The sequence below is a fragment of the Aulostomus chinensis genome, chromosome 21, assembly GCF_037954235.1.
Source record: "Aulostomus chinensis isolate RoL2024-O1b breed Wild chromosome 21, RoL_Achi_v1.0, whole genome shotgun sequence".
Lineage (NCBI taxonomy): Eukaryota > Metazoa > Chordata > Actinopteri > Syngnathiformes > Aulostomidae > Aulostomus > Aulostomus chinensis.
In genome coordinates, this window is record NC_141340.1 from 409,423 (window position 1) to 433,650 (window position 24,228).

At 53.4% G+C, this 24,228-nt stretch overlaps 2 protein-coding genes across 9 annotated transcripts in view; both read right to left on the minus strand.

Annotated features, from left to right (window-relative positions):
- Window positions 1–93: 93 nt before the first annotated feature.
- On the minus strand, window positions 94–7,642 carry galnt11 (UDP-N-acetyl-alpha-D-galactosamine:polypeptide N-acetylgalactosaminyltransferase 11 (GalNAc-T11)). 3 transcript variants are annotated; one of them, XM_086191126.1, is made up of 12 exons: window positions 7,018–7,416; window positions 5,736–5,977; window positions 5,486–5,609; window positions 4,415–4,581; window positions 4,200–4,325; window positions 3,669–3,918; window positions 3,477–3,594; window positions 3,184–3,336; window positions 2,882–3,100; window positions 2,594–2,698; window positions 2,391–2,528; window positions 94–2,301 (listed from the first exon to the last, which is right to left on the minus strand). In XM_086191126.1, the coding sequence occupies exons 2-12, from the start codon at window positions 5,956–5,958 to the stop codon at window positions 2,170–2,172; spliced, it is 1,755 nt and encodes a 584-aa protein (XP_086047252.1). In that variant the 5' UTR covers window positions 5,959–5,977; window positions 7,018–7,416; the 3' UTR covers window positions 94–2,169. The 3 variants fall into 3 exon arrangements, with proteins under 3 accessions (XP_086047252.1, XP_086047249.1, XP_086047251.1); XM_086191123.1 differs by lacking the exon at window positions 7,018–7,416 and adding an exon at window positions 7,497–7,642 and having other exon boundaries at window positions 95–2,301; window positions 5,736–5,992; XM_086191125.1 differs by having other exon boundaries at window positions 95–2,301; window positions 5,736–5,992.
- A 797-nt stretch (window positions 7,643–8,439) lies between these two features.
- Window positions 8,440–24,228, minus strand: part of kmt2ca (lysine (K)-specific methyltransferase 2Ca) — a 33,685-nt gene continuing 17,896 nt past the window's right edge. For 5 of the 6 annotated variants that reach the window (XM_086191476.1, XM_086191477.1, XM_086191472.1 and 2 more), the window contains 38 exons: window positions 23,335–23,869; window positions 22,422–23,221; window positions 22,067–22,327; window positions 21,679–21,992; window positions 21,388–21,578; window positions 20,805–21,236; window positions 20,254–20,663; window positions 19,880–19,991; window positions 19,349–19,732; window positions 19,100–19,214; window positions 18,902–18,962; window positions 18,739–18,802; window positions 18,431–18,663; window positions 17,897–18,289; window positions 17,682–17,789; window positions 16,217–17,545; window positions 15,939–16,100; window positions 15,671–15,806; window positions 15,280–15,403; window positions 15,021–15,196; window positions 14,742–14,854; window positions 14,516–14,653; window positions 13,894–13,939; window positions 13,544–13,668; window positions 13,367–13,465; window positions 13,065–13,253; window positions 12,840–12,967; window positions 12,537–12,732; window positions 12,183–12,392; window positions 11,722–12,095; window positions 11,172–11,284; window positions 10,964–11,100; window positions 10,752–10,879; window positions 10,471–10,672; window positions 10,282–10,398; window positions 10,112–10,185; window positions 9,925–10,033; window positions 8,440–9,299 (listed from right to left, as the gene is read on the minus strand). In XM_086191476.1, coding sequence (XP_086047602.1) covers window positions 9,207–9,299; window positions 9,925–10,033; window positions 10,112–10,185; window positions 10,282–10,398; window positions 10,471–10,672; window positions 10,752–10,879; window positions 10,964–11,100; window positions 11,172–11,284; window positions 11,722–12,095; window positions 12,183–12,392; window positions 12,537–12,732; window positions 12,840–12,967; window positions 13,065–13,253; window positions 13,367–13,465; window positions 13,544–13,668; window positions 13,894–13,939; window positions 14,516–14,653; window positions 14,742–14,854; window positions 15,021–15,196; window positions 15,280–15,403; window positions 15,671–15,806; window positions 15,939–16,100; window positions 16,217–17,545; window positions 17,682–17,789; window positions 17,897–18,289; window positions 18,431–18,663; window positions 18,739–18,802; window positions 18,902–18,962; window positions 19,100–19,214; window positions 19,349–19,732; window positions 19,880–19,991; window positions 20,254–20,663; window positions 20,805–21,236; window positions 21,388–21,578; window positions 21,679–21,992; window positions 22,067–22,327; window positions 22,422–23,221; window positions 23,335–23,869 — 8,931 coding nt within the window. In that variant the 3' untranslated portion in view covers window positions 8,440–9,206. The remainder of the gene's footprint in view (window positions 9,300–9,924; window positions 10,034–10,111; window positions 10,186–10,281; window positions 10,399–10,470; window positions 10,673–10,751; window positions 10,880–10,963; window positions 11,101–11,171; window positions 11,285–11,721; window positions 12,096–12,182; window positions 12,393–12,536; window positions 12,733–12,839; window positions 12,968–13,064; window positions 13,254–13,366; window positions 13,466–13,543; window positions 13,669–13,893; window positions 13,940–14,515; window positions 14,654–14,741; window positions 14,855–15,020; window positions 15,197–15,279; window positions 15,404–15,670; window positions 15,807–15,938; window positions 16,101–16,216; window positions 17,546–17,681; window positions 17,790–17,896; window positions 18,290–18,430; window positions 18,664–18,738; window positions 18,803–18,901; window positions 18,963–19,099; window positions 19,215–19,348; window positions 19,733–19,879; window positions 19,992–20,253; window positions 20,664–20,804; window positions 21,237–21,387; window positions 21,579–21,678; window positions 21,993–22,066; window positions 22,328–22,421; window positions 23,222–23,334; window positions 23,870–24,228) is intronic. The other variant, XM_086191475.1, reaches the window with a different exon arrangement.

The window sequence follows — 24,228 nt, forward strand, 5'->3', positions numbered from 1 at the left end:
GTCCCACCTCATTCATTAGGGTCTTCGCCTGAAGGTCCTGCTGCGTCCTCACAGCTCATTTGTTGGATCAGGTGTTGCTTTTGTTCGGTTGGAATGAAAACCTGCAACCACACGGAGCTCACTGGACCAGTTTGAGCGATGAACGAAAATATAACTTCATTACTGAGGTTGAACTTGAAATGACAGCTGCCAATCAAAAAGGTGACAGTAAACGATGTCATGCTGAGACTGTTTGCTCCTCCTCCTGTCAACCGTATTTATCCCTGTTATTACTGTAGGAAATGATTGACACCTGAATTACAGGCAGGTGTGCTAGTCTCCTAATGCACTGCAGCAGTGTCACCATCCTCTGGTTGCTGTGGTAACGCTTCCATCACCAGCAGAGCTGAAGGTTGTAGCGTAGTTGCGTGCTAGCAGGTGATCAGAGATCAACACATCGATAATCTTCATGTATGTAGTAAACGTGTGCAGCAGCAGGAGGATCCAGCAGCTCCAGGTAGCCTCAACATTCATGATGATTGACACCTCCGATATACCGCCGTCCTCCTGGTGGCTGTTGATGTGATGATGTCAAGTCTACACGCGGCCATCAGAACTAAAACTAAACTCTGCTCCACCTGGAGCTGCTGGAGAGGAAGCCATGGTGGTTCTGGTTCTGGCTTCAGTTCTGGGTTCTGGTTCTGGCTTCAGTTCTGGTCCAATCTCTGATGAACAGAAACCAGATTCACCTTTGCTGGAGCAGCAATCATGGAGGTTTGTGGGAGCTGTTCTAGCAAACCAGAGGCTCAAGTATATCTGATGATGGTGCTGATTGGTTGTTGTGGTGAACAGCTGAGTGAGGCGTCACTGTCAGAGCTGCTGCAGCAAGGAATTGTGGGACGGCATCATCTCCTCTCCTGACAGGAAGACGCTCCGGTGTATCCATGCAAGGGAGTTAACTGAGGAAGCTGGAGTTCCGTCCTGAGAGTTCCAGCAGCTCCCATCATGGCCGCCACACTGTCCAGGTCACGTGACTCAGATGGAGCCTTCCTCAACACACAGACGAGTCGTATGCACAAACACTCAGGCGTTCCTGCTGCTGCACGGAACGCCTGAAGGTCAGCTTGGATCCTGGAATCTACCTGGAACCTAATGGGATTATCAATAATCATTAAGATGATAGATCAACTCACTCGGACTTTGTTGATTTCTTGACGTTTCCAACTACTTGAAGGTGTGTCATCTGCAGCACTGATGACATCACAGCCAGTTTGAGCCAATCAGAGTCCAGGGGCCACTGACGCTGGCGTCTCGCCTCTGCTGGAGCCTGATCTCAGGGCGTCCCCTCAAAATGAGCCACAGGTCAGGAATCTACTATCAATGACCACTGATCAGGTAATGCTAGGCTTCATGGTAACCATGACAACCCCTAGCTTGCAGAGAGGAGCCAACAACGTTTAAGTGTTTTAATAGGATGGAAACGGCGCTAACGAGCTTTTCAACGTTTTAATGAAGAAAACGACAAACGATGGTCAGCTGATACGCAACACTGATTCACTCGCTCATTTCCTCACTGCTGGACTCCAGCGTCTTCAGAACAAGTCACAAATGTCCGCTCAAAAAAGAAGTTGTTTGTTGTCATGGCAACAAACCTAACAAATCATGATGTCACCATTTCTGTATCGTTTTGATCCTGTTATTGTAATTAAATGAGAGATTTCACTTCCTGTTTGTTGTGAACGTTGTCACAGGATGACATCATCACTCTCATCCTCTTGGTTTCTGCTAAAAACCCAACATTGGGCTGTCAAGCGTCACAGAGGGCTGTAGCTGCCGCCAGGGTCAAAGGTCACGTGCTCTGACAGCTATGAACCCCGTCAACAAATGAACAAGGATGTCGTCATGCAGAATTCCTGGATGTCTCCTTTAGATTCATTCCCGGGTTCCTCAAATTCTGTCCGTCGGCCGTCCCGTGGCGTTCCCTCTGTGACCTCCTGGAACTGATGCGGAGACTACAGACGCCTGGAACCTCCTCGCCCCCCCACCCTGACGTTCCAGCTCCCATCAGTCTTCCCTGGAAGGTCTTTAAAAGCAGCTTCAATAAAATCGGATAAAACACAAACACAAAAACCTGATTGTCTCTAAACACGTTGATATCACACGGTCAGTTGCAGGTGCGATGTCATCGCCTCAGTCCTCCAGTTGCCACTGCTGTGCCTGTGAGGTGTCACAGATTGCCATGGCAACGTAGCCCTTAGGTCCAACGGGCTGGACGGCGGAGAGACACTGACCCACCGACACCTGGTAGAGACGGTTGGACTTCTGAAGGATAGAGAGACGGGTTGTCACGGGTCAGACCTCCTTCACTGTGTGTGTGTGTGTGTGTGTGTGTGTGTGTGAGTGTGTCTCACCCCCAGGCTCCACTGTTGCGACCCCCCTGAGCCGTGGCACTTCATCAGTCTGGGGCGGTCAAAGGTCCTGACCTCCGATATGTCCAGACACAGGAGACCTGCCAGGACCAGCTGGCCCTCCTCGTCGTAGGCCCAGTCCTGAACACACATTCGGAGTCTCAGCCACGTGGCCACAAACTTCCGAGAGGGAAGGTTGTACTCACCTGTTCGGCATCTCGAGGGTCACATGGCCTCAGGACAACAGCTCCGCCCTTCTGACTGGCTCGGCCCTGGGCACCCAAACATCGCCCCGTTGCTAAGTTTCGAAGCTGAAAGAGGAAGTGTTTATTATTCTGTTGGTTCACAGAGTGAACGTGCTAGAGGTCATGTTGTTTAGAGGTCAGCCAGAGGTCAGTCAGGGGTCAGCCAGAGGTCAGCCAGGAGTCAGTCAGGGGTCAGCCAGAGGTCAGCCAGGGGTCAGTCAGGGGTCAGTCAGGGGTCAGGTCCAGTACCCGTCCTCTCTGCAGGACTTTGGGGCGTCTCAGGCTCTTGTTGATGAACATCTGATGCTGGTGCTTGTTGCCGTTGGCGGCGCTCTGCATCTCCGGGTAGACCGTGTCCAGGTACCAGCGGAAGGAGTGGCACTGAAGCCCCTTCCTCAATGCCACGCGCTCACTGATGTCACCATAAGGGCGGTCGCGCAGCTCTGGACGCAGAGACAGAAACTGCTCCTGATAGGACCAAACAAACAGAGGAAGTGATGTCAGAAACGTGTCCGCCACCTCCTGAATCACCACTGGGTGTGTGTTTGTACCTTATACTCGTCCATCCAAACATGCGCCAGCCGCAAGGAATTGTGGGCCATGGTGTCCTGGCCCCCCGGGGAGCCGTAGGGACGCCTCTTCCTGAAGATGTGACCAACCCTGGAACACGGGATGATGAGCAGTTTGCCGCCGCACATCCAGATCTGACGGACAAACAGATACCAGTTACGCCCACAGCGCCTGCCAGTACCCGCACCACGCTGTTCGTGCCGGCGGAATTGTTCACGCCCAGCGCGAGTGACCATGTTCTGCTGTTATTGTTCGATGACCAGCTGTCACTCACTCTGAAGGAGATCTCCAAGTTCTCACCCCCCCAGATGTCCATGCCAGCATCGTACTGACCGAGCTCGTAGAAGTACTTCCTGTCCATGGCGAACAGACCGCCAGCCATGGTGGGAGAACTGGGGGAGGCCACAGATGAGTCATCAGCCGTCAGCAAGTAGCCCACACCACGACATACTGATCAGCTGGTTACCTGATGGGTCTGATGGCGCCCTGTGGCGCACTGAGCTGGGACGGGGGGACAGGGTCCCACTTGAAGTGCAGCCCCCAGTTGAAGCCGCCCCTGACGATGGGTGATGGCGAGTACACGAGCGTGTCGGCAGAGATGATGTCGATGACAGGACAGACGACAGTGTGGCGGTCTGCCTGAATGGACGCCAACAGAGGCTGAAGCCATGCTTGGTTGACCTCACAGTGGCTGTCGAGGAAGACGAGCACCTGACCTGAACGCGCGCGCACACACACACACACACACACACACACACACACACACACACACACACGGTCTTTAACTCCCGCCCAGCTGATGAGCAGCGTGCGAGAGGTGAATATTCTCGTCTGTTGCTCCCGTTTCTTCTTCGTGCGTTCTGAAGCTCTACTTACATCCTGGTTACGATCCGCCACCACGACATGTGAATGCCTGTGATTTCCAGGTGTGACTGGTTCAGGTGGTGGCGGGCAGGGACATGGTGACAGGGACTGAGGCTGAGGATGCAGCACGTACCAGTGGCGTGGGAGGCGCCTATCATGCGACCTCTGATGAGTCCTTCCCTTCGCGGGTTCCTGACCAGCGTGACCTTCCCCTGCAGCTCGTCCCTGATGGCCAGATCCAAGCCGTCCTTCAGCTCGTCTGGATCAACCAATCAGAGAGCAGCGGAGCTCAACAAACTGATCATGGATCTACAGAGCAGCTGGCATCTGTCATCAGGGAGCGGTTACCTAGCTCGCTGTGGTCGTCCACCAGGATGATCTGGTGCAGCAGGTGCGCCGGCGTGCGGTCCAACACGCTGTGGACGGTCCTCAGCAGGGCCGACAGCGCCTCATTGAAGAAGCAGATCACAACACTGGCGGACGGCAGATCCCGGGAATAAGTCTGATCCTGACACCTGTGGGGACACCACGGTCAAAGACTGACGAGCCTCGGAACGGACGTCGTCTTCTCCTGCTGCAGGTCCATGTTTCACCACAACCGACCGTGACCTCTGACCCCAGAGACACATCCCTCTCTGTTCCGCGGTTTTATGAGTTTGCGGCAGCACACGAGAGAACTAAAACACGCAAAAGGAGGACGGTGGAACGATGAGCGTCCCCACGAGGACCTGCTGCTCCAGGAGCTCCACCTACCGCCATACTGACACTCTGACACCAGCAACTTCGTTGGAAGCCATCTTGTTTTAAAGTGGTGATACAAACACTCACATCCAGGAAAGACGCGATGACAAGAATGGACCCAAGTGAAATACTGAAGGACGCCGAGACGTGTTTGATACGCCTTTGCAGAGAAAATCCACCGCTCTACGTGGAGCTGTTGTTACTATGGTGACGCATGACCAGGAACGTGCAGAATCTCTCAATCTGACAACTAGATGACGGACGCAGCGCCGGCAGCGGGAAACCAACCTGGGCTGAACTGACCCGACACCTTCCTGACAATTATCAGCGTCAGAGGGTTACATCACGTGACGCTGCGTCGCGTCCTGACGGGGTTCCCTGCTCTATGTTCTATTGAGGGGTGAGAAGCTCACAGTCACGTTGGCGTGTGCGACTCGCCAGCTCAGGCTGGTGGTAGCCGATGGTGGACATGAGCTGGCGGAAACTAACCGGTGACCAGAGGCTTAGGAACCGTTGGTCCACGAGGAGCCACGGGACCCCTGAGACACACAAAAGTACACAACTACAGTGCGGCTGTCTATCTCCTTCCAGTGAACAACAGCAGACCCAGGAAGATGTGACCTTTGCTCTGGAGAGCTCGCGAGCTTCACTGACCAGGTCACATGACTGACTTCTTACTGGGCGTCTCTGGTGTCGGGCAGCTGGCGGTGGCGTCCCAGTCGGCTGGAGATCAGCACATTGAAGGCGTGTTGATGGTAACCAGCGTCCCGCAGCTCCTGGTCAGCCTCATTAAAGATCATACCTATGTACACACACACACAGGCACGCACACACACACTTTGCAAGTCATGTTCAGGAAGTTAGTCAACTTTCTGAAATGACTGGAGTCCCTGCCCACCAGCTGGCCCCGCCCCTCAGACCCACTCACCCATCTCTGGTGACAGCTCTGCTCCCTTATTGGCCGGCAAAAGTCGGTGCCCTGCCCTCTGCTCAGCCAAGGCCTTTGTGATTGGCAGAGTATGCGCCCGTACTGGGGCGTGGCTGTGACCCGGCTCAGCCACCATGGAGAAGTAGAGGAAGAGGAGGACGGACCAGGTCGCTGAGGTGGCGAGGCAGCCATAGCAGAAGTACCTGAGCGTGACACTGGCCATGCTGGCCGAGCGAGCATAGCTGTGCATTACACGGCTAAGAGAGAGAGAGAGAGAGAGGGGGAGAGAGAGAGAGAGAGCCTGCAGTCAGCTGACCAATCACCTGACTGATCACGATTCTACAACCCTTCAATTTCATTTCGCAGACACTTTTGTCCAAGGGCACAAGCAAGAATTCAGCTTGGAGGGAAAAACCTCAGCAAGCAGACGAAGAGCTTCTAGTTTGATGGCTGCAGGTGCTGCCACCTAGTGGCAGAAGAAGAGACTTGATTTTGACTCGAGCTGCGGCTGGAAGCCAGTGAGGAGACGTTCACAGCGGGGTGACGTGCAGTTTTGAGCGAATTAAAGACCAGACGAGCTGCTGCTTCTGGATCTGCAGAGGTTTAAAGGTCCACCAGGGAGGCCTGCTGGGAGAGAGCAGCCGTGGTCGATGATGACATCACAAGGGCCTGCACCAGAAGCTGTGTGGCTCGTTGTGTCAGGTGGGGTCTGAGCCTCCTGGTGTCATAGAGGGCGTATAAACAAGACCAGCAACGAGGCCACGTGAACCTTCAAGGTCAGCTGGTCTTCAATCCCGACCCCAGATCTCTGGCAGAGTTTGAGGGCAGGAGATGACGTGAATCCAGCAGAACGCTGATCTGTGGTTGGACGGAGGGACGCGCCGGCTCCATCACTGAGTCTGCAATAGCCAAGTATACACACGTACTGGATGATCGAATGATGCAAGGGTCACGTTGTGGTTCGGTTCCATCACAGTGAGATTCAACCTTCATGTTGCCTACGACCTCTGAGGGCCGGACCTAAGGTCCCTTAACCGATTAATAGGGTCTGATCAATATCGATCAGCTTCCTCCTTGCGAGAAGCAGGAACAGTTGAACCCGTGACCCCTGAGCACGCCAGTCACATGACAGGCAGGAAGTGACAGTTAGTCATTAACTAGAAAGACTTGACTGCTGGACCTGGAACCCGTCCAGGCCCAGCAGTCAGGGTCCGATTAGAAACCTGAGAAGAAGAACTAAAGGTGTGTGTCGGAGGGATCCGGGCCTCTACAGCAACATCACCTCGGCTTTTCTTTCAGAATCCGCTCGCAGCAACTAGGAACCGAACCAGGCAGAAGCCCGCGGAACCGTAGATGGGGCTCTGCTGTGGGTCTCTCCTCGGTGGCCGGGCCGGTTTCTGAGTCTGCGGCTCCGAACTCTTCGCCTGCAAGTTGCTCAACTCTTCTGCTTCAGAACTCTTTGATGGAGGAAGAATTCAACGATTCGGCAGCAGCTGACGCGCTCCGACTGGCGGACAAGAACCAGCGGACAGAGCGGCTCAGGGGAGACTCCGCACCGACTGGCCCGGTGGACATTTTAAACTCAAACGCGTTAAATAAACCACACGGAATTGAGGGAAAATCTGAACCTCAGCAGAGCTAGCAACACCTCGTCCGATAATGGAACCTAGCTAACTCAGCTACAGTCCGAGGTTGTTGCGCTAACCCTTCATCTGAACGCGTCTCCGGTGAGGCGCGCCTCTGCGGGCTCTCGGCACTCACGGTTCATCGGTGTGGGGCAGCTGCTCAGCGGCACTCCGGCCGACCGGCTGGCTCCGTTAGCCGCGCAGGTTTTCGGCAGAGTTCCGAACGTGACCGAAGATAAACAGACGTCCCCGCTGACGTCACGCGACCGGCAGCGTGTCTGACGCTCGACAACTTCCGCTCACTTTTCACAATAAAACAAATATCCAGCTCGTTCACGCTGCCAGCAAAAGGGGGGGGGGGAGGTCTCTATATTGATTCTCCACTGATTGACAGGAATCGACCTTTGAAGTTAATTTGCTGAAACTGCCTCTACTGGTGGGACACGGAGTCACAACGCTGGACGACGCATTTAACGCGTCAACCCTGCAGGCGCCCGTCTCAGGTCGTTTACGGTAATCGGATCACTTGGCGTTGCAACAGCGACAGGGACGTCACCTGGGGCGGCAATTATGACTTAACCGGGAGAAGCGGGGCTGTTGTGTGTGGCCCTAATCATGAAGTTGATGCTAGCAGAGATAGGAACGTCATCTGGAGAAATGTGGGTTTAATGACTGTCACTCAGCTTTTTGATTCATGTCAGGTGGCAGCTGCGTTTCATTCGTCTCAATGGACCTCACGCGGCCCTCAGGTGTTGGTGCGTTCGGGCGTCAACAGATAGGAATGTGACTCACTCAAACAAGTTTATAGCTGGAAAATGTCCTCATTGGTGGTTACTTCTTCCAGGATAAAGCCATGGCAGAAATACTACATTAACGTGACCGAGGAACATCTGGAGTCACAGGTTGTGAAGCTGATCTCGATTGTGGTCCCAGAACCTCCTGGTGGTGGTGACTGAGCAGAGCCAGGCCCCTGGGTTCTGCTCCTCCTCCTGGGAGGCTCCACCTGTCATGTGAGGAATGCGATTACCCTCCTCACTCCTGGATGACCGAAGGACACAGGTGACGGTGGCCATTTGTTTCTTTGAGATGTAAAATATTTTATTTTCTGTAAATGATTCTAAATCAGATTCCACATTTTCCCCAAAACAAACCAACACAAATACGGTCGTCATCTTCGTCAATACAAAAACACCGAGGCCGAGGTCCTGGCCGACCTCGTATGTACACAACTGCAACACAAAGACGCCTGCAGCCACAATGCAGAAAAACCCCAACAAAAACAAACTAAGAAGAAGGCTGCAGTGACGCCCCCCCACCCAGAGAGCACCGTTCAGTCTTCGTCCAGTCAGAGACATGGAGACACTTCAGACGGGCGGGTGATGACGGCCAGGGTGTTAAGGTCACTCGGTGGAGTGAACGCTAGACTTTCAGGTTTATGGTACATTTATTTACATGCCGCCGCCGCCGCGCCCAGGATTTAGAAAATAGCTTCATTCAGAAATAAATACAAAAACAAACAGCTCTTATCTTACAGGAAATGGAGGCGAGGAGGAAGTCGGGTCCTCTGGGAATCACTGGGCCTTGATTTCTGCTGATTTCTACCTTATAGTGCAAGCTCGTGAACGTCCCTTTGACGACGACCACGCTCGCATCATTCGTGGCGTTTACATCACATTTACAACTCTGGTCCTTTTTACAAATGTACAACAGAGGACCAGCCTCTTCATTCACCTGTCAATCACCCATGGACCCTCCCCCCATGATTACTGTATCTGATCAAATTTTGCTGTCCTGATAGAAAGTCCACCGGAGCGCTGGGCGATCGACACCCAGAGAGTGAGAGAGTTCAGTTCATCCACTTGCGACAGTTGAAGGCGCCGCAGTGACACGGGATCTTGTGCTGGTCGTCCTCCAGGTCGAACTTGTAGTCGTAGCTCAGCTGAGGGAACACACACCAGTTAGCACCACCACTACTTTAGCTTGCATTTAGAAGCTCATGAGCTGACATTTTAGCTTTGAGAACATTTTTGAAGAAGCACTTGGTGTTCTTGAAGATTCCATGATTTTAGCATCTAACAACAAAACCACAAGGTACCGCGAAAAAAATGTTCATTCGCATGATGTTTCAGTATTTTTAGAAGTTCAGCGAACAAATTTTAACTTCAACTAGTTGTTAGCTTATACTTAATTTCTTTGCCCAAGTTTTTGTCATAACTTCAAGGTTTTTGTTAACATTACTTTTAATGTTAAATCCCGTAACTTTCAACAATGATCTTATAACTCAACGTCATGATTTAGCCATGTCAGTTCAATCTGTATGAGTTGTAGCAAACATTTCACTTTTTCATTTCCTGCAGCTGTGTTTTAGCTTGTAGACATGCGTCAGTCGCAGCTGCAGCTGTATGGCTATTTGATGAGACGACCGCTTCTCCATGTCGGTCCCTGCTAGTTAATTCTGGTTCAGGTCTGTTCAGTCCCCCAGCCAGCAGGAACAACCCTGGAGCCCAGCTAAATGGAAGCAGGCCCGAACTGTTCAGACCCGAGTGTCGATCACCAGGCAGTACCTCCTCTCCTCTCTGGATGCGTCTGCAGGAGCTGATGACGATCTTGTTCTCCTTCTCCACAGTAACCACCTCCGTGATGCAGTTGGGAGCACAAGAGTGGTTGATGTACCTGTCAATCATAGGTAGACAAAGGCGTTAGCCTGCTGACATACACAACCCCGTGTGCTGCAGCATGACACCATCTCACCTGGCAGGTCCTCCCGTGATGGTGGCATCTATCACATAGTCGTTATCGATCCGGAACATGTACACGCCTCGGTTCTGCAACAGAACACATGTCAGAATACAGCAGCAGACACGCCTCACGCCACCTCGGGGGACTCAGCCAAGCCAGGTCATCACGGTGGGACTGGTTACCTGGGACTCGTACAGCCTCTCCTTGCGGTTGGCAACTTCGCTCCTGATGATGGTGCCGATGTACTCAATGACCATGGTGCATTTCTCGATGTCTCTGGCAGCATACAACCCGAGACCCTGCGCACACACAGATGGTCACTTCCTGCTTCAGTCATGTGAACAGTCATGTGATCAGTTCAGGCATCTCACCTGGATGCGGGAGCGGGCCAGGTACACATTGCTCTTCCACTCTGCCTTCATGCGTCGGTATTGGGACGACTTGGAATGGCGTCCCTGATGAGCCCCCGCCACAGACTCGCCTGGTGACAGAGAAATAACGCCGGGAACAAGTCCGACAATGGAGCCCACCGAGCCCTGACACCTGGACGCGATGCTGGACAACAGGTATGGCCTGACAGCAGACAGTCAGAGGTCAGAAGTCAGTCAAACACACCTGGAATGACAGCAGTGGGAGTCTGCTGGTTCCGAACCTTTTGGCATGGCAGGCTTTGGGCTCCGAGCGAGCTGAGCCAGATGGGTTGAAAGCCAGAGGCCACTCCATCAGGGGGTTCCTGCCGTAACGGAACGTGTACCTCTCACATGCCTCGACGCCTGGTAACTATCAAAGAGAGACAAGAGCGGGGTCAGCAAGTCACAGGGGTTAGGGTCAGATTTAGATTTCCTGATAGGAAGTGGTACATACAGACTCAATGATGCGGCTCACAGCTGACGTGGTCAGACCAAACAGGTCTTCCCCCTTCAGGTAAACTGGGAAGAGCTTCAGGGTCCCACTGGAGGACCTTAGCTGGGCCACTGGCTCCAGGATCTGGTCCCACACACCTGAGGAGGGCAGAGACAAGTTAGTGGGCTAAAGTCAGATGCTGCTTCACGGTTTGAAAAGTGATGTTTACCTTTTGGGGAGGATGCAGTCAGGACCAGGTCTTCGTAACCCTTCTCCACCACCTTGACCTTGAAGAGTGGCCGAGCATTTGCCTCCTCGATGTAGCACATGTACTTACAGCGCCTGGGGGTCAACCACCACAAACCAAGCAGCAATTTAAGACTAAATGTCTCTGAAACGCCTAACCCTAATAAACTCACAAAGAATTACCAGTTCAACATCACAACTCTTTAAAAACATTAGTTTCATTCTATTTCTCAGTGGCGCGCTGGAGGCCTCGCTGACAGTCTAACGGTGGCGGCATCCGCACTTCTGGACATCACTCTTTAATGGAGTCTCAACCAAACCTCAGGACACCTAAGAGTGTCTGCCCATTTCTCCTCGTCACAATAGAAGCACCGGCTGACTGAGGCTGTAGGAGCGTTCATGTGCGACTTGACTCGAGCTCAAAACTTCCCTGGTGACAAAGTGACCATGTGGTCACGATGGAGGAGATCTAGCCAGCTGGCAGCCATGAGAAATGAGCAGTGCCTCTGTGCTTTGTCACCAGCTGTGTTTACCTGTTGCTGTGTCGCATACTCCAGTAGATGCGGTTGGCATGGTAACCCACGGGATAGATGGCTGTCTTTTCATGGAAGCTGTTCATCTGGTGTGGGAGGAGCCTGCCGACAGTGTGGAACAGCAGGCTGCCAACACGGAAGGTGTGCTGCTGCTCACCACGCTGCACAACAGCGGCGATCTGTCGCGCTTCATCACGCTGGACGTACACCCGTCGAAACACAGCAAAGCACCGCAGCTCCGAATCGTATGGGTCACAGGCCATGCTCAGGTCAGGAGTGAGCCCTGGAGTGGAGGAGGGGGAGCTGCTGGAGGACCGGTCCCCGCCGAGAGTAGCCATCCTGGGCTTGTGCAGGTGGCAAAGCATTGTCTTGTCCTGGAAGAGATGTAGCATGGCCAAATATTGATGGCCACCCTCCTGTTGTCATGGAACCACAGCGGACAGAGCTCCACGGCATCTTACCTTGAAGAAGGTGCAATGTGCCTGCAGCGCGCAAGTGAAGTGGTAGGTGTTGGTGCAGCGGAGGCGGTTACAGCCACTGGTGGCGCCGGTCTGCTGACAGTGAGCGCAGCGCAGCGTCAACCCGCGTCTCAGAGCCAGTTCCACGTTGATCAGAGCACCAGCCTGAGTCTCGTAGACTTCGCTGGACCACAGAGCACAGTTCAGATGGACCTGGTGGACAGACCCACAATCATTAGCTATGCCCCTGGTCCAGACATGCTTGGAACACATTCTGTAGGTGCCAACAATGAACTGGGACTCAGTGGGTCTGGACTCCGTCCTGGCATAAAGCTCAATGGACCGCAGCAGACTCACCCATAGGTCCAGGTCCAAGTTCAGCAGTCTGGCTGGTCCGTCAGTCTGCCCGTCGCCCTGCTGGTGACAGAAGCAGCATCTGCGCTGGTCTCTGGGCAATGGGTCAGGATGAAGACACACACCCAACTTCTTTAACAGTACATCTACTTCCTCCTCTGTTGGCATAGCAACTGCACCATCAGGAATGCAAGGGCCCCTGTGTAAGAGCAGAGTTAACACCAGTAAGACCCCAGGCTAAAATGCTAATGTGGCCCCAGTTGCACTAACAGGCTAACCTGACCAGTGCCAGGCTAAAAGACGAACCTGGTCAGTGTCACGTTAACACCCCAGCGTCTCCAGCGAGAGTTCTTCATCCTCTTCCCGTGGCGAGAGCTCAGCGAGTCCTCTCCCCCAGAGATGGCACGGGGGTGAGGTTTTAACTTCACCTTTACCTTAAAATCAATAAAACAGACATGAAACAACTAAAACTAATCTAATCCAACTAATCAATCAAGAAATCAGTTTGACATTTCCTCCGAAACTCCTTACTTTGAGGCTTTCCACGCGAGGCCTGATCTCCATGGTGACAGTGGAGGCGGAGGGGAAGTGGAGGGGCGAGGAGGAGGCAGCAGCCGGAGGAGAGAGGACATTGCGGGGGAGGGAGTGGACGGAGATGGAGGACATGTTGTTGGTGTATTGGTGCTGCATTCTGCTGGGAGGAGAGCGCTCGCAGGCAGACTGAAGACACAGACAACATGTTGTGATGTCATCAGCTGAACATGATGACATCTGGCAAATAAACATCAAAGACTGAAGCAGGAGTTACAATGATTGATCATATGACATCTCACCTTGTTTGTAGATGTTCTGCTCTGAAGGCTGGAAGTGTAGAGGGCTGAACAGTTTGGACTACAGAACACTAGACTGGTCCCTCGAGGAGACAGACCCTCCTGTCACACACACATTCTAGTCTTCAGGTTCTACAGTGACCTATGACATCATCACTTCATCTTGTTTGTGTGTCCAACCTGTTTGAGCTCCTTGATGATGCGAACTCCATTTCCCAGAAGCACCTTGCAGTAGCTGCAAAACTGAGGTCTGACAGGAGCAGCAGCAGAGGAGCAGCCATATTGGATGTTGTCCATCCTGATGCCTGCAAATAAGACACACACACACACACAATGAAGATGAGGCAGACTCAGAGTATAAACATATACAAATAAATGTTTACGAACAAGAATGTTAGAGGTCAAAGCAGGCAGAGCCTGTTGTCCAGCAATTAAACCCTGCTGTCACCAAACACAGACTCATGCTAACAGGCTAACTACTGAGGCTAAGGAGATGGATGGAAGACATAGATGAAAACGTGTGTACAGACCAGAGTTCCCAGCAGCTGGTGGTCTTGGCCTGCCGCCTGCTGCCACCTGCGCACAAACATCAACACGTATACTTGAGACCCACCATGCAGCTAGTCAGCACGACCATTTCACAAACGCTGCTAAGACGCCATGTAGAACAACTCATCATGGCAGACAGAGATGCTGCAGTGGAAGTAGAGCTCACTAGCTGTTCCTGAGGCTGTACCACTTGGCCAGCCAAACTGAGCTCCAGAACTGGGTTGGAGGTTACAAACCACAGGAAATGCAGCAGTGAAATCAGTTTGACATTATTCAGACCTCTGAAGTCTGGACTGGAGGAGGGACATTGTTGCGGGGCGTATGAGACAGAGATTCTCTTATCACTCCTGAGTTGTTTATTCTTGGACCATTAGAAAGCAGCCAGCAAACCTCCTTCCATCAAGGAGCACCTCTCTTTGTTCGCTCGCAGGTCTGTCTCTTCTTGGAAGTTGTCACATAACAGGTGATGAAGATGGCTAGCAAGCTAATAAAGTGGTGCTGCTATTTTCAAAACTCCCCAGGATATTGTTCAGCCATTCAACCCCCATAACTTTCTAACACAACAGAACATGGGTGTGGGAGGGGCTTGATAATAACACTAACCTGAGGCAGCGGCACTTGGACTCCAGCCAACATTACGAGGGAGCTGCGCGAGGGGCCGCTGGCACGGCTCAGCTGGTAGTCCATGGGGACAGGAACCTGCAGCAGCTCTGCCACTGTTGCCATGACACCTGGAACATTCTGGAACCACAGTCATACTGATGTCATGAGGAAGCAGGCCAGGGGGTGGAGCCAATGATGAATTAGAGAGACAGAAACATCAGTTTACCTGAGCAGCCAAAGGATTCAAGGTTATCGTCATGGTAACTAGGTCTGTGTTTGAGCAGGAGGGACGGCCCTGATGGTTAGGCTCAACCTTTACTTCCTGTTTCATCACAGAGCCTACACACACACACACACACACACACACACACACACACACACACACACACACACACACACACACACACACACACACACACACACACACACACAATTTTCAAGGTTATTTTGTCTTTGAAAAGAAAGAGAAGGAAATGGTTGCCTGTCAGAGTACCACATGACTCACCTTTTCCCCAGGCACAGGGCATGATGGGTATGGGAGGAGAGGGGCAGGCTGAGGCTGGCTCCAGTTTGATAAAGGAGAAGTCGGGATATCTGCTAACCTCCATGTCTGTCACACTCTCTGGAGATGAGGACGGGATGAAGCCATCTGGGCTGACATGGCCAGGCGTGTCCTGGACCCTGAAGAAGAAAATCCATGAAGACAAAGTCAAGAACCCAAGAGTGGAAAGTTTGACTGGGACCACTGGTGTCCTCACACTCACCTGAGCTCTTCCTGGTTGTTGTGGGGTGGAGTTGGAAGGGAGGCAGGGACATCTACTGTCTTGGAGGCATGACCGAGAGGAAGAAGCTCCTCCCCTTTAGGCTTCACAGCAGACACACCTTTGACTGTCAGAGAGGAGAAAACAGATGTTTCCGTTCATTCCGTTCATTGTGTGCTATACAATGACAACAAAGGCTTTGGATTTGATTTTAATTTGATTTTGATGTACTCAGGTTGTGATGCTATTTGATGCATCTGGTGATTCAGAAAACGTAAAGAAACGCTTGATTCTTGTCTGTCCGTTGGTCCAAAACGTCGCTAAAGTTCAAAATTTCCACTCTGTTCTAGTCTGTGTGTAACAAGTCTCATAAGGAGAGGCAGCAGTTCTGTACCATCCTGCTCCCTGAGGTCCTTCCTGCTCAGCTCCTCTACGGTGGCGAAGCCGTTCAGTAGTTTCTGCCTGGCAATGGGTGGGGGGGTGGGGGGCAGGGATGCTGGAGGTGTGGGGGGGTTACTGAGGTTGTTCTGCTGGAGGGAGACGAAAACACAGAGGAACATTACAGACTGGGGAGAGTTCTGGTCCTGCAGTAACAATGTCATACTATTACAGTTTACTGCAGTCATACTGTTCAGGTAGTTTCGTGCACTGGATAGTACTACCTTGTATATGAGGTGTGAGTAGTAGTCAGTGACTCCATCCAGGCAGGCATTACCAAAGGAGCCAGTCAGCCTTGAGTCTCGGCCCAGACAGGAACTACCATATGGGGGGAAAAGACTCAGATCCACCCCCAGAACTGGCTCCATGAGGGGCAGTACCGAGAGCTGGAGGGGGAGGGGCACAGAATTTATCAGCGATACACATCACCAGTTGTCAAAACAGAACTGAAGACGGGATACCCAGATAACTTAAAGTGGACCCAGCAGTGAAAAGGATTCACCTGTCTGAGGTGGGTCATCAGCTGGTCAGGGGATGAGGACGAGTGACGGGTCTTCTCCTCCTCCTCCTCTCGTTTCCTGCGCTTGTATTTGGGTGGACCTTTGTCTTTGTCAGGCCGAGGGGCTCTCTTGCAGCGCTGAGGTTTCCTCTTACCTGATGAGTTGAGCAGATTCCTACCCAAACTGCCCATCATCATTGCATAGCCGTGGGAACCAGGGCCATCCTCCCCCTCCGACCGGATGCTCTCAACTGACAGCTGCTGGCGGGCTGGGGGCTGGATTTGGCTGGTGGGTGATGGTGTTTTCGATGGCAAGGTCTTTTCCTTCAGCAGGTGTCTGAGCAGCTCCTTTCCTCCATCACCATCTCTACTTCCCCCGTGTAGAGGAGATGAGAGCACCTCGCCCCCACACTCCTCCATCTTCACTATGCCCCCCCCACAGGATCCAAGCTCATCATGCTCCTCCTGCTTAACTTCCAGTTGAGCTCCAGATAAGAGGCCTCTGTGAGCCTCCGTGCCAAGGGTCAGGGCTTTCTCCTGGGCTGCAGAGCTTATGGCCTGCTGCCTTTCCAGGTCTGACAACGGAGCCAGACCACAGAGGGAAGACCCATGAGGGAGAGCGAAGTCCGATAGTTCCACACCAGCCCGAGTGGGTGTAGAGCAGGATGTATCTGACACAGCTGGAGTAGGTGGGGCTGTTAGGTCATCAGAGTGGGAGGACAGCGGTGTCCTGGCTCCACCTACAGTGTCATCTCCATCCCTCCTCCCATTCTTCTTCTTCTTTGGTTTGTCATCTGGGATAATGTCAGGGTAGAGCTGGACAAGGGCGGTGGGGCCAGCAGAGGAGGAGCTGGGAAAGGAAGGAGGGCGAGGGGCAGACGGTGAGGAAGACAAGGATTCGTGTCCGAATCGATGAGCCTGGGAGGGGGTCATTCCTGCCACTTCTATTCCAAGTGGGTGTACCTGACCCTGGGCTGGGGGCCTGGTGGGACAAGCAGGTCTCGGACTAATTTCCATGAGGGGTCCATGCTCAGGCAGGACCCTGCCTTGCTCTGCTGCAGCTTCTGAGAAGCCCTGTTGGGGGAACGGTGCATCCACCTGGCTAGGCTGGAGTGTTCTGGAAGCTGGGGAGGACTGCAGGAAGTCCTGGGGCAGTTCAGAGCTGAAGAAGGGCATCTGGGCCAGACCATCCCCCCTGGGACCAGGAGCTGGGCCGGTAGGGCCTCCAGGTCCCTTTGTAGGACCAAGAAGAGCTCCAGTACCCACAGGAGCTCCCAGCAAGTCTTGCTGCTCTCGCTCCAACCTCTGCTGCAGAACACGATGGCGCTCCACCTGAGAGGACGACATCAATTTCTCATCAAAAATAAATTGTTCTTCCTGGATATCTACTTCCTGTTCTCCACAGACAAACAGCAGTGTGCTTGTGTTTCCACTTCCTGTAGTGGATGAAGTCAGCATGATGTCTCACCTCCTGCATCAGCTGAACTCGCTGCCTCTCCTGCTGCTCTTTCAGGCGCTCCCTTCTCTCACGCTCCTGGAAGCCTTCACTGAATGGGTTGTTGTCATCAAACTTCACCTGCACACGTGGTTGAAGTGTGAAAAAATGTCCAACAATAAAGTTGGTGGCTGATTTAACTTGTCAGCTCACCTCTATTTCTTCCCATCAAATGATTTTGATGTTACCTGAGGTGGGGGGGCACCTCCATCCCCGGTGGCTCCAGTTGGCCTTCCAGCAGGGCCCCGTACGCCAGTGGTGAAGCCTGCAGATGAAGCGGCATGTCCTGCCACCATAGCCTGGGGAGGCACCTGGGTGTGTGAGGGGGTTGGCAAGGCAGGGGGCATTCTCTGGCCCATAACTCCTGGTGTCCCGCCCCCTGGTAGCCAACTGGCAGGTACAGTTGGGACACAGGCTGAGGCAGGCCCAACAGGGTGTGGCTGCCGGGGCACCTGTGGCTGTGAGAGTAGGGTCTGGGGAAGGGACATGCTGGGCGAGGCAGTGGGCTGTGGAAGGACTCGCTGCTGCTTGCTTCTGTAGTCCTCAATTAGCTCTGTGTGGTCCTTCTGCTGCTTCCGGATCTGAACCAGAACCAAACATCTGTCATGTAACACTCATCTGTCACCACTGGAGGCGGCATTCCAGAGAGGAGTCAGTTTTCATTACGTTTTCTCTGTTACTGCACAAGGCAACACAAAACAACACGAGGGGTTGGTCCTAACCTGCTCAAGCTGCTTCTGGACTGTTCCCTGCTGTTCCGTGATGTAGCGCAGCTGGGCCGCATCATCCTCTGTGAGTGCTCGGCCCGCCCTCTTGGCCGTTCGTTGTTTGGCAGACAGGGCCTTCTTGGTCTTGCGATGGGCGGCAATCTGGTCCTCCAGGAGGCCTTGCTGCATCTGCAGGAGCTGCTGTGTCTCCCCCAACCACTCCTCGTACTGTCGCCGCTGAGACTCGTCTGTAGCAAACAGCCAGGTGGGATCATCAAACCTGATGCTACAGATACGATGCAGATAAAAGTATAGACACTCACTTGAGAAACCTGACCCGAAGCTGGGAGGGTTTGGTCGCACTACCTGAGGGTTTAACTTCCCATCCTGACAAGGACAGACAACACACAGTTGAACCAGACAAGCCAATTTAGAACAACAATTCCCTTCATCTCAATGAGATCGGGCTGTTGTGTTGGTACACACCTGTCCCAGTGTGTGAGGTGGCGGAAGAGTCGTTTCTGGAGTCCCTGGAGTCTGCTGGATCCTGACACACATGTATGGCAAAGACCTATCAGTTAATATCATCTATCACAGATGTTTGAGAACAAAATGCAGTAAGAGATGACAGCCAGTTACAGCAGCAGCAGCAGCTGGGATCTCAGAGGTCAGAGTTTATCATACCTGTTGATGACCATGTGGTTCAGTCCCAGGTTGCCTTGGGTCATGACCTTGTTGATGCCCTTCAGAGCCACCATCTTGGCCTTCATGATGGGGTCTGAGATGGAGTCAAAATCAGCTGCACGCGCACGCGCGCACACACACACACACACACACACACACACACACACACACAAATCAGAGGTGGTTCAAACAGAAATGAAAAGATTAAGTATCCGTCATGGTTCAGGTGTGTCAAGGGTCAGGTCTTACTCATGTCAGGGAAGGCCAGGTCGGGGGTGGACTTGTGTCGAATCAGTGCCTGCATTTGTTTCTGCTGCTGTTGCTCCTGGCGCTCCTGGTCCAGGAGGTCCTGCAGGAGGAGTGGCTGCTCCTCCAAGAGTAACAGTTTAGGCTTGTTCTGGATCTGGTTTGGGCTTTTGCTCTGCGCAGATGCCCCTGGATGAGGAGGCAAGGTTTGGGGGTTGAGGAGGAGGCGGGGTTGGGGGGTTTGGAGAGCCAGGAGGTGAGGTGGGGTGGCAGGAGCCTGAGGGGTCAGACTGGGGATGGAAGGCAGTGGGTGAGTCTGAGAGGGAGGGGGGAGGACAGCAGAGGTGGATGGTCCGAATGGCCTCTGCTGGAGGACTGACTGTTGACCTGAGGACACAAGGTTCATATGTCCAAATGAACCATCCATCAATACCAATCAAACATTGATCAATATAAGTTTATAAATCAGTCCATTGAGATCCATCACCCATCATTACTCATCATCAATCTTGCTCCTGATATTCACTCATGTACCTGTAGCAGTGGAGGCAAGAACATTTGGAATCATGCCTGAGGATGGCGCCTGTTCCTGGGCCTGGAGTGCTACTGAAACCCCGGAACCAGAACCAGATTCTCCGGACATCTCCTGGGGAGCAAAATATTAATCACCATCAGTTTAGTGGTTATTAATGATTTACAGAGAAAATCATCAGGTTATTAGCTTAAACAACTGGAATAGGAAAGCGCTATGATGCTACCGCTACATATAATGCTAACAATGCGTGGTAGCTGCAGGAACACACACGCTCAGAGGACAGCGTGGTGGCAGGAACATACATAATCAAGTGACCAAGAAGATGCAAACTTCTGTCCCATCACAGCAGCAGGGTCCTCAGAGACCAGCATACCTTGCAGAGAAGCAGAGAGGCAGGTTGGCTAGATCCTGTTGTATCAGAGTCTGGAGGTCCTGCGGGTCCAGGGGGCCTTCTGCTGCCTTCCCCGGGCTGGGCTGAGGGGGGAGGGGCTGCATAGGAGACATCACTGGCTTCTCTCTTGACCCCATCTTCAACTTCCTGTTTGACCTGACTTTTCAGGTGAGCATGGTTGTCCACCTTCCTGGGGCCATCCCCCCTGTCCTTCCGGTCAATGACCTCCTTGTCCTCCACAGACTCCCCCAGGTCCAGCTCCTCGTTGAACATGTCTTTCTTGTCCTCCAGGTTGAGCTCAGGGTCCGCATATGCGATAAGGTCAAACTTCCCTGACAGCAGGAAGTCATCGAGGTGGAGATCATTAGGACCTAGATCAAGATCTTCTTTCCCTGCAATAGCAAGTGGAGATCAGGATGATTTACATCATGAAGTTGGAACCTGAGACAATGGTGACTGACAGGTGGCCCCGTGATGAAAGTCATGTGATTAAACCAGGAAACTGCTCTAAGACCAAAAATGTAACTTCTTACCATCTTCAGGATCTAGGTTCAAGTTGAGATCGACCAGATCTTTCACCTCTACGTCCTCCAGGTCCTTCACAGCTGAGTCTTCCCCCTCCATGTGCTCCTCCAGCCCATCTGTGCCGGGGAGCGAGGTGTCGCCACCCTGTCCCAGCCCCGTAGCATGACTGAGGTGCTGCTGATCCTCGATGCCCTCTGGCATCCCCATATGCTGACCCGCTGGCGTCTCACCCATCCTGGTGCCCTGACCGGGCCTGGCAACTGAAGGCTGGGGGTCTCTGTGATGCACCAGCGGGGCCTCTGGGTCTGTAGGTGTGGCTACTGAGAACGGCAGCCTGAGGCGGTTCTCCGGAGCACGGTGTCGTAGCTCGATGTAGGGCTGTCCCATGATGCTGTGCTGCTGGATGGGAAGGGAGCGGGGTAGAAAGTGCTGGGGGATGCCTGGGGGGGACGGGATGAGAACATAATTACGTAAAAAAGCATTTTACCCAGCTGATGTTGATCTGACCATCCTGTCTAGTCATTTTTAAACACCTGACTGGAGTTTACGTGTCAATATTTAAAAATGAATGTTTGATTTCACAAGTGTCACCTGACATAACGTGTGGATGAGCACTGGTGGCGGCGAGTAGCCTGATGGCAGTAAACTCTCCAGGCATTGGCCTCCTGGACTGCAGTGGAATGCCCTCAACTGCCCCCAGACCAGATCCCGAGCCTGAGGCCTGGGTAGGGCGCAAGACATGATCCTGGGGGGCAGCTGAAGCTCCTGGGGTAACTCCAAATCTGGTGAGGAAGAGGTGGGAGAGGGATATCAGTGAAACCTGAGACGTGTCCGACCCAGGGTCAAAAAACGGTCAGAACCAGAGCTTGTGGCACCACTAACCTTAGAGCTGGTCCTCGGACACTCTGGGGAAACAGGGACTCGCTGGGTGGGAAGCTGCGCTGCTGCCCCCCAGGAAAAACTCCAGGAAACCGCTGGGGTCTGGCAGGCCTCACTGTGCCTGGGTATGGGGGTGGGGGACGGCCAAATACATCTGTCTGAGGGGTGGTAGAGGCGGACACGTCCTCTTGGGACCAGTGATGGGGTGTCACTGAGCCAGGGGCAGGTCCAGCAGCTGGTTCCTGGAGACCCTTCTCCTGTCGCAGCGCACTCTTCTGCTGCTGCTGGCGCAGGATGAGTTGGCGGAGCCTCTGGCGCTGCTCCGACAGAAGACAACAGGTAAGAACTAGGCAGGAACTAGCACATGCAGCTAGAGTCCACATTCTCCTACCTGTCTCAGCTTCTCCTCAGAGTCCCCAAGCTGGGGGATTATGCTCAATGTGCAATCTACGGAAGCCACGCCCCCTGCCACCATGTCATTTCCTGCTGTCTTGTCTGTCTGGGAGGGTCCAGGTATGGTGTGACCCTGCTCAAAGGGGTCATGACCCGAAGTTTGAGTGAAGCCAGTCTCCTCTGCCATCCCAGGGTGCTTTGAGGTTTGGGCACAGGGGATTCTGGGTAATGAGTCCTGTTGTGGCCGTCCTGGAGAGGGCTGCAGTGAGAACAAAACCAAGACTAGTCAAAAATCTGTATTTGTTGTGTAACATGGTTTGGGCCATGACCCCGTGAGAACCCGTGTGTGTTACCTGATGGTGAGTCGGGGTGAAGCCTACTGTCTCCACGGAGAGCCCCGGACCAAGAGGGGACCTTGCAGGCTGGGGGGTGAAGCTTTCTACAGGGACCTGGGGTCGAGGAGTAGAAGGCTGCTGAGCATAGGGGTCCAGTGAGGGTCTCGGCGTACCAGGTGGTTGGGCGTAGGGATCATTGCTTCTCTGGCTGCTTGGCGATCTAGAGAAGCGCTCCAATGGGCGGGGTGTCCCTGGGTTAGAGCCATATGGGTCAAAGGTTGTGTGGGACGGGGATGGCCGGCGGCCTACTGACGGCTGGTTAAATTGGTCTGGTCGTCGTGCAGGTGATGTGTTGAGGTAGGCAGGGTCAGAGTGTGGGCGAGGTGTACCGGGTGTTTGAGGGTTGGAGTAGGGGTCAGGTGATGGCCTTGAGGTCAAAGGTGACTGCTGCACAAAAGGGTCAGAGATCTGCTGGCTGTAGTCAAGGCGGGGGGTGCCAGGCATCTGAGCATAGGGACTGCGGTGGGGGGAGCCCAGCCCTGACAGAGGGCTGGAGGGGAAGGAGGCATCCTGGGATTGCGGGAGGCCAAAGCCTGGGTCTGTGGGCCTGGACAAGTCCCTCCTACTGCCACCTCCGGTGCTGCCAAACGCCTCCGGCTGAAGCTGGTGCTGGGGGGGCATGGGAGCTTTAAAGACCCCCCCTTGAACCACAGTCCTCACGTATGACTCTGCTGCTCGGGCAGCGACATGACGGGCTGGATGTTCTGCAGCCGAGCCAGGGGAGGGGCTCATCATACTGGGTCTGGTCTGCTGCAGGCCTGAGAGGAGGAAACAAGGATACAACATCACAGGGGGGGGGGGCAAAAGAGGAATCAAGGATATGACACAGAGGGGAGACAAGGTCGAAATGCCAGTAGGAGGAGGAAGTTACCTGGTTGGGGTCCAAGGTTCCTTGAAACCTCAACAGTTTTGGAGTCGGGAGATGGAGCAGGGGAGCCTAGAATGTCATGGGCAGGGGAGGCATTGAGGGAGTTGCTGCGTTGCTGCTGCTGGGGCGTGGGAGGTCCACTAGGCTGGGAGGAGGCAGGCCGAGGAGTCCCTGCTGCCTTGGTGTAGGGGTCCCAGGGTGAAGAGGGGCGAGACGAGGGTGGGGAGAACATCTGGGGGGAGGATGGAGGCTGGTTGAGAGGAGAGGAGGGATGAGGGGAGTGAGGGAGCAATGAGAAGCCAGAGGGGGGAGGTGCTTGGGGTCTGAGGAAGACATCGTCAACCAATCCTGAACTCTGCTGTCTGGAAGCTGGTGGTGGGTGGAGAGGGGAGGCGTTGCCCCCAGTGACAGAGGGCTGGGGGCTCTGATTGGCTGCAAGCTGCTGCTGGCGTTGTTGCTGTAGCTGCTCGTTCTTCACCTGCTCCAGCTTCTGGGTGGCTTCCATCTTTGCTAGCTGTTTGCTTTTCTGCCGCATTTGCTGTGAGAGAAATAGAAGACAACAGAAGACATGGAGCGATGCACGTTGATAGGCAGTTGGCATGGTGTTAACGTGGTGACATGGGAGCTAGTAGTGCTTGCTGTCCCTGGCTCAGTTTGGGGTGGGGGGTGAGTTTCGGCATGCAGGGGGACACACCAGAACCCTCAGGACCAGGACAGCATCAACTTCAACAACAAGTCCTGAACCTCAATGAGTCTTGAGGGATGTCACTTCTTTCTCCAGGTTCACTAGTGTTTAAACTCCTGAGCCTTTGTGACTGACCAGCTGGTCCACCTGTCGTTCAAACTCAATCATCCTTACAAATATAATTTTGATTTCAATCTCATTAACGCCTGGTT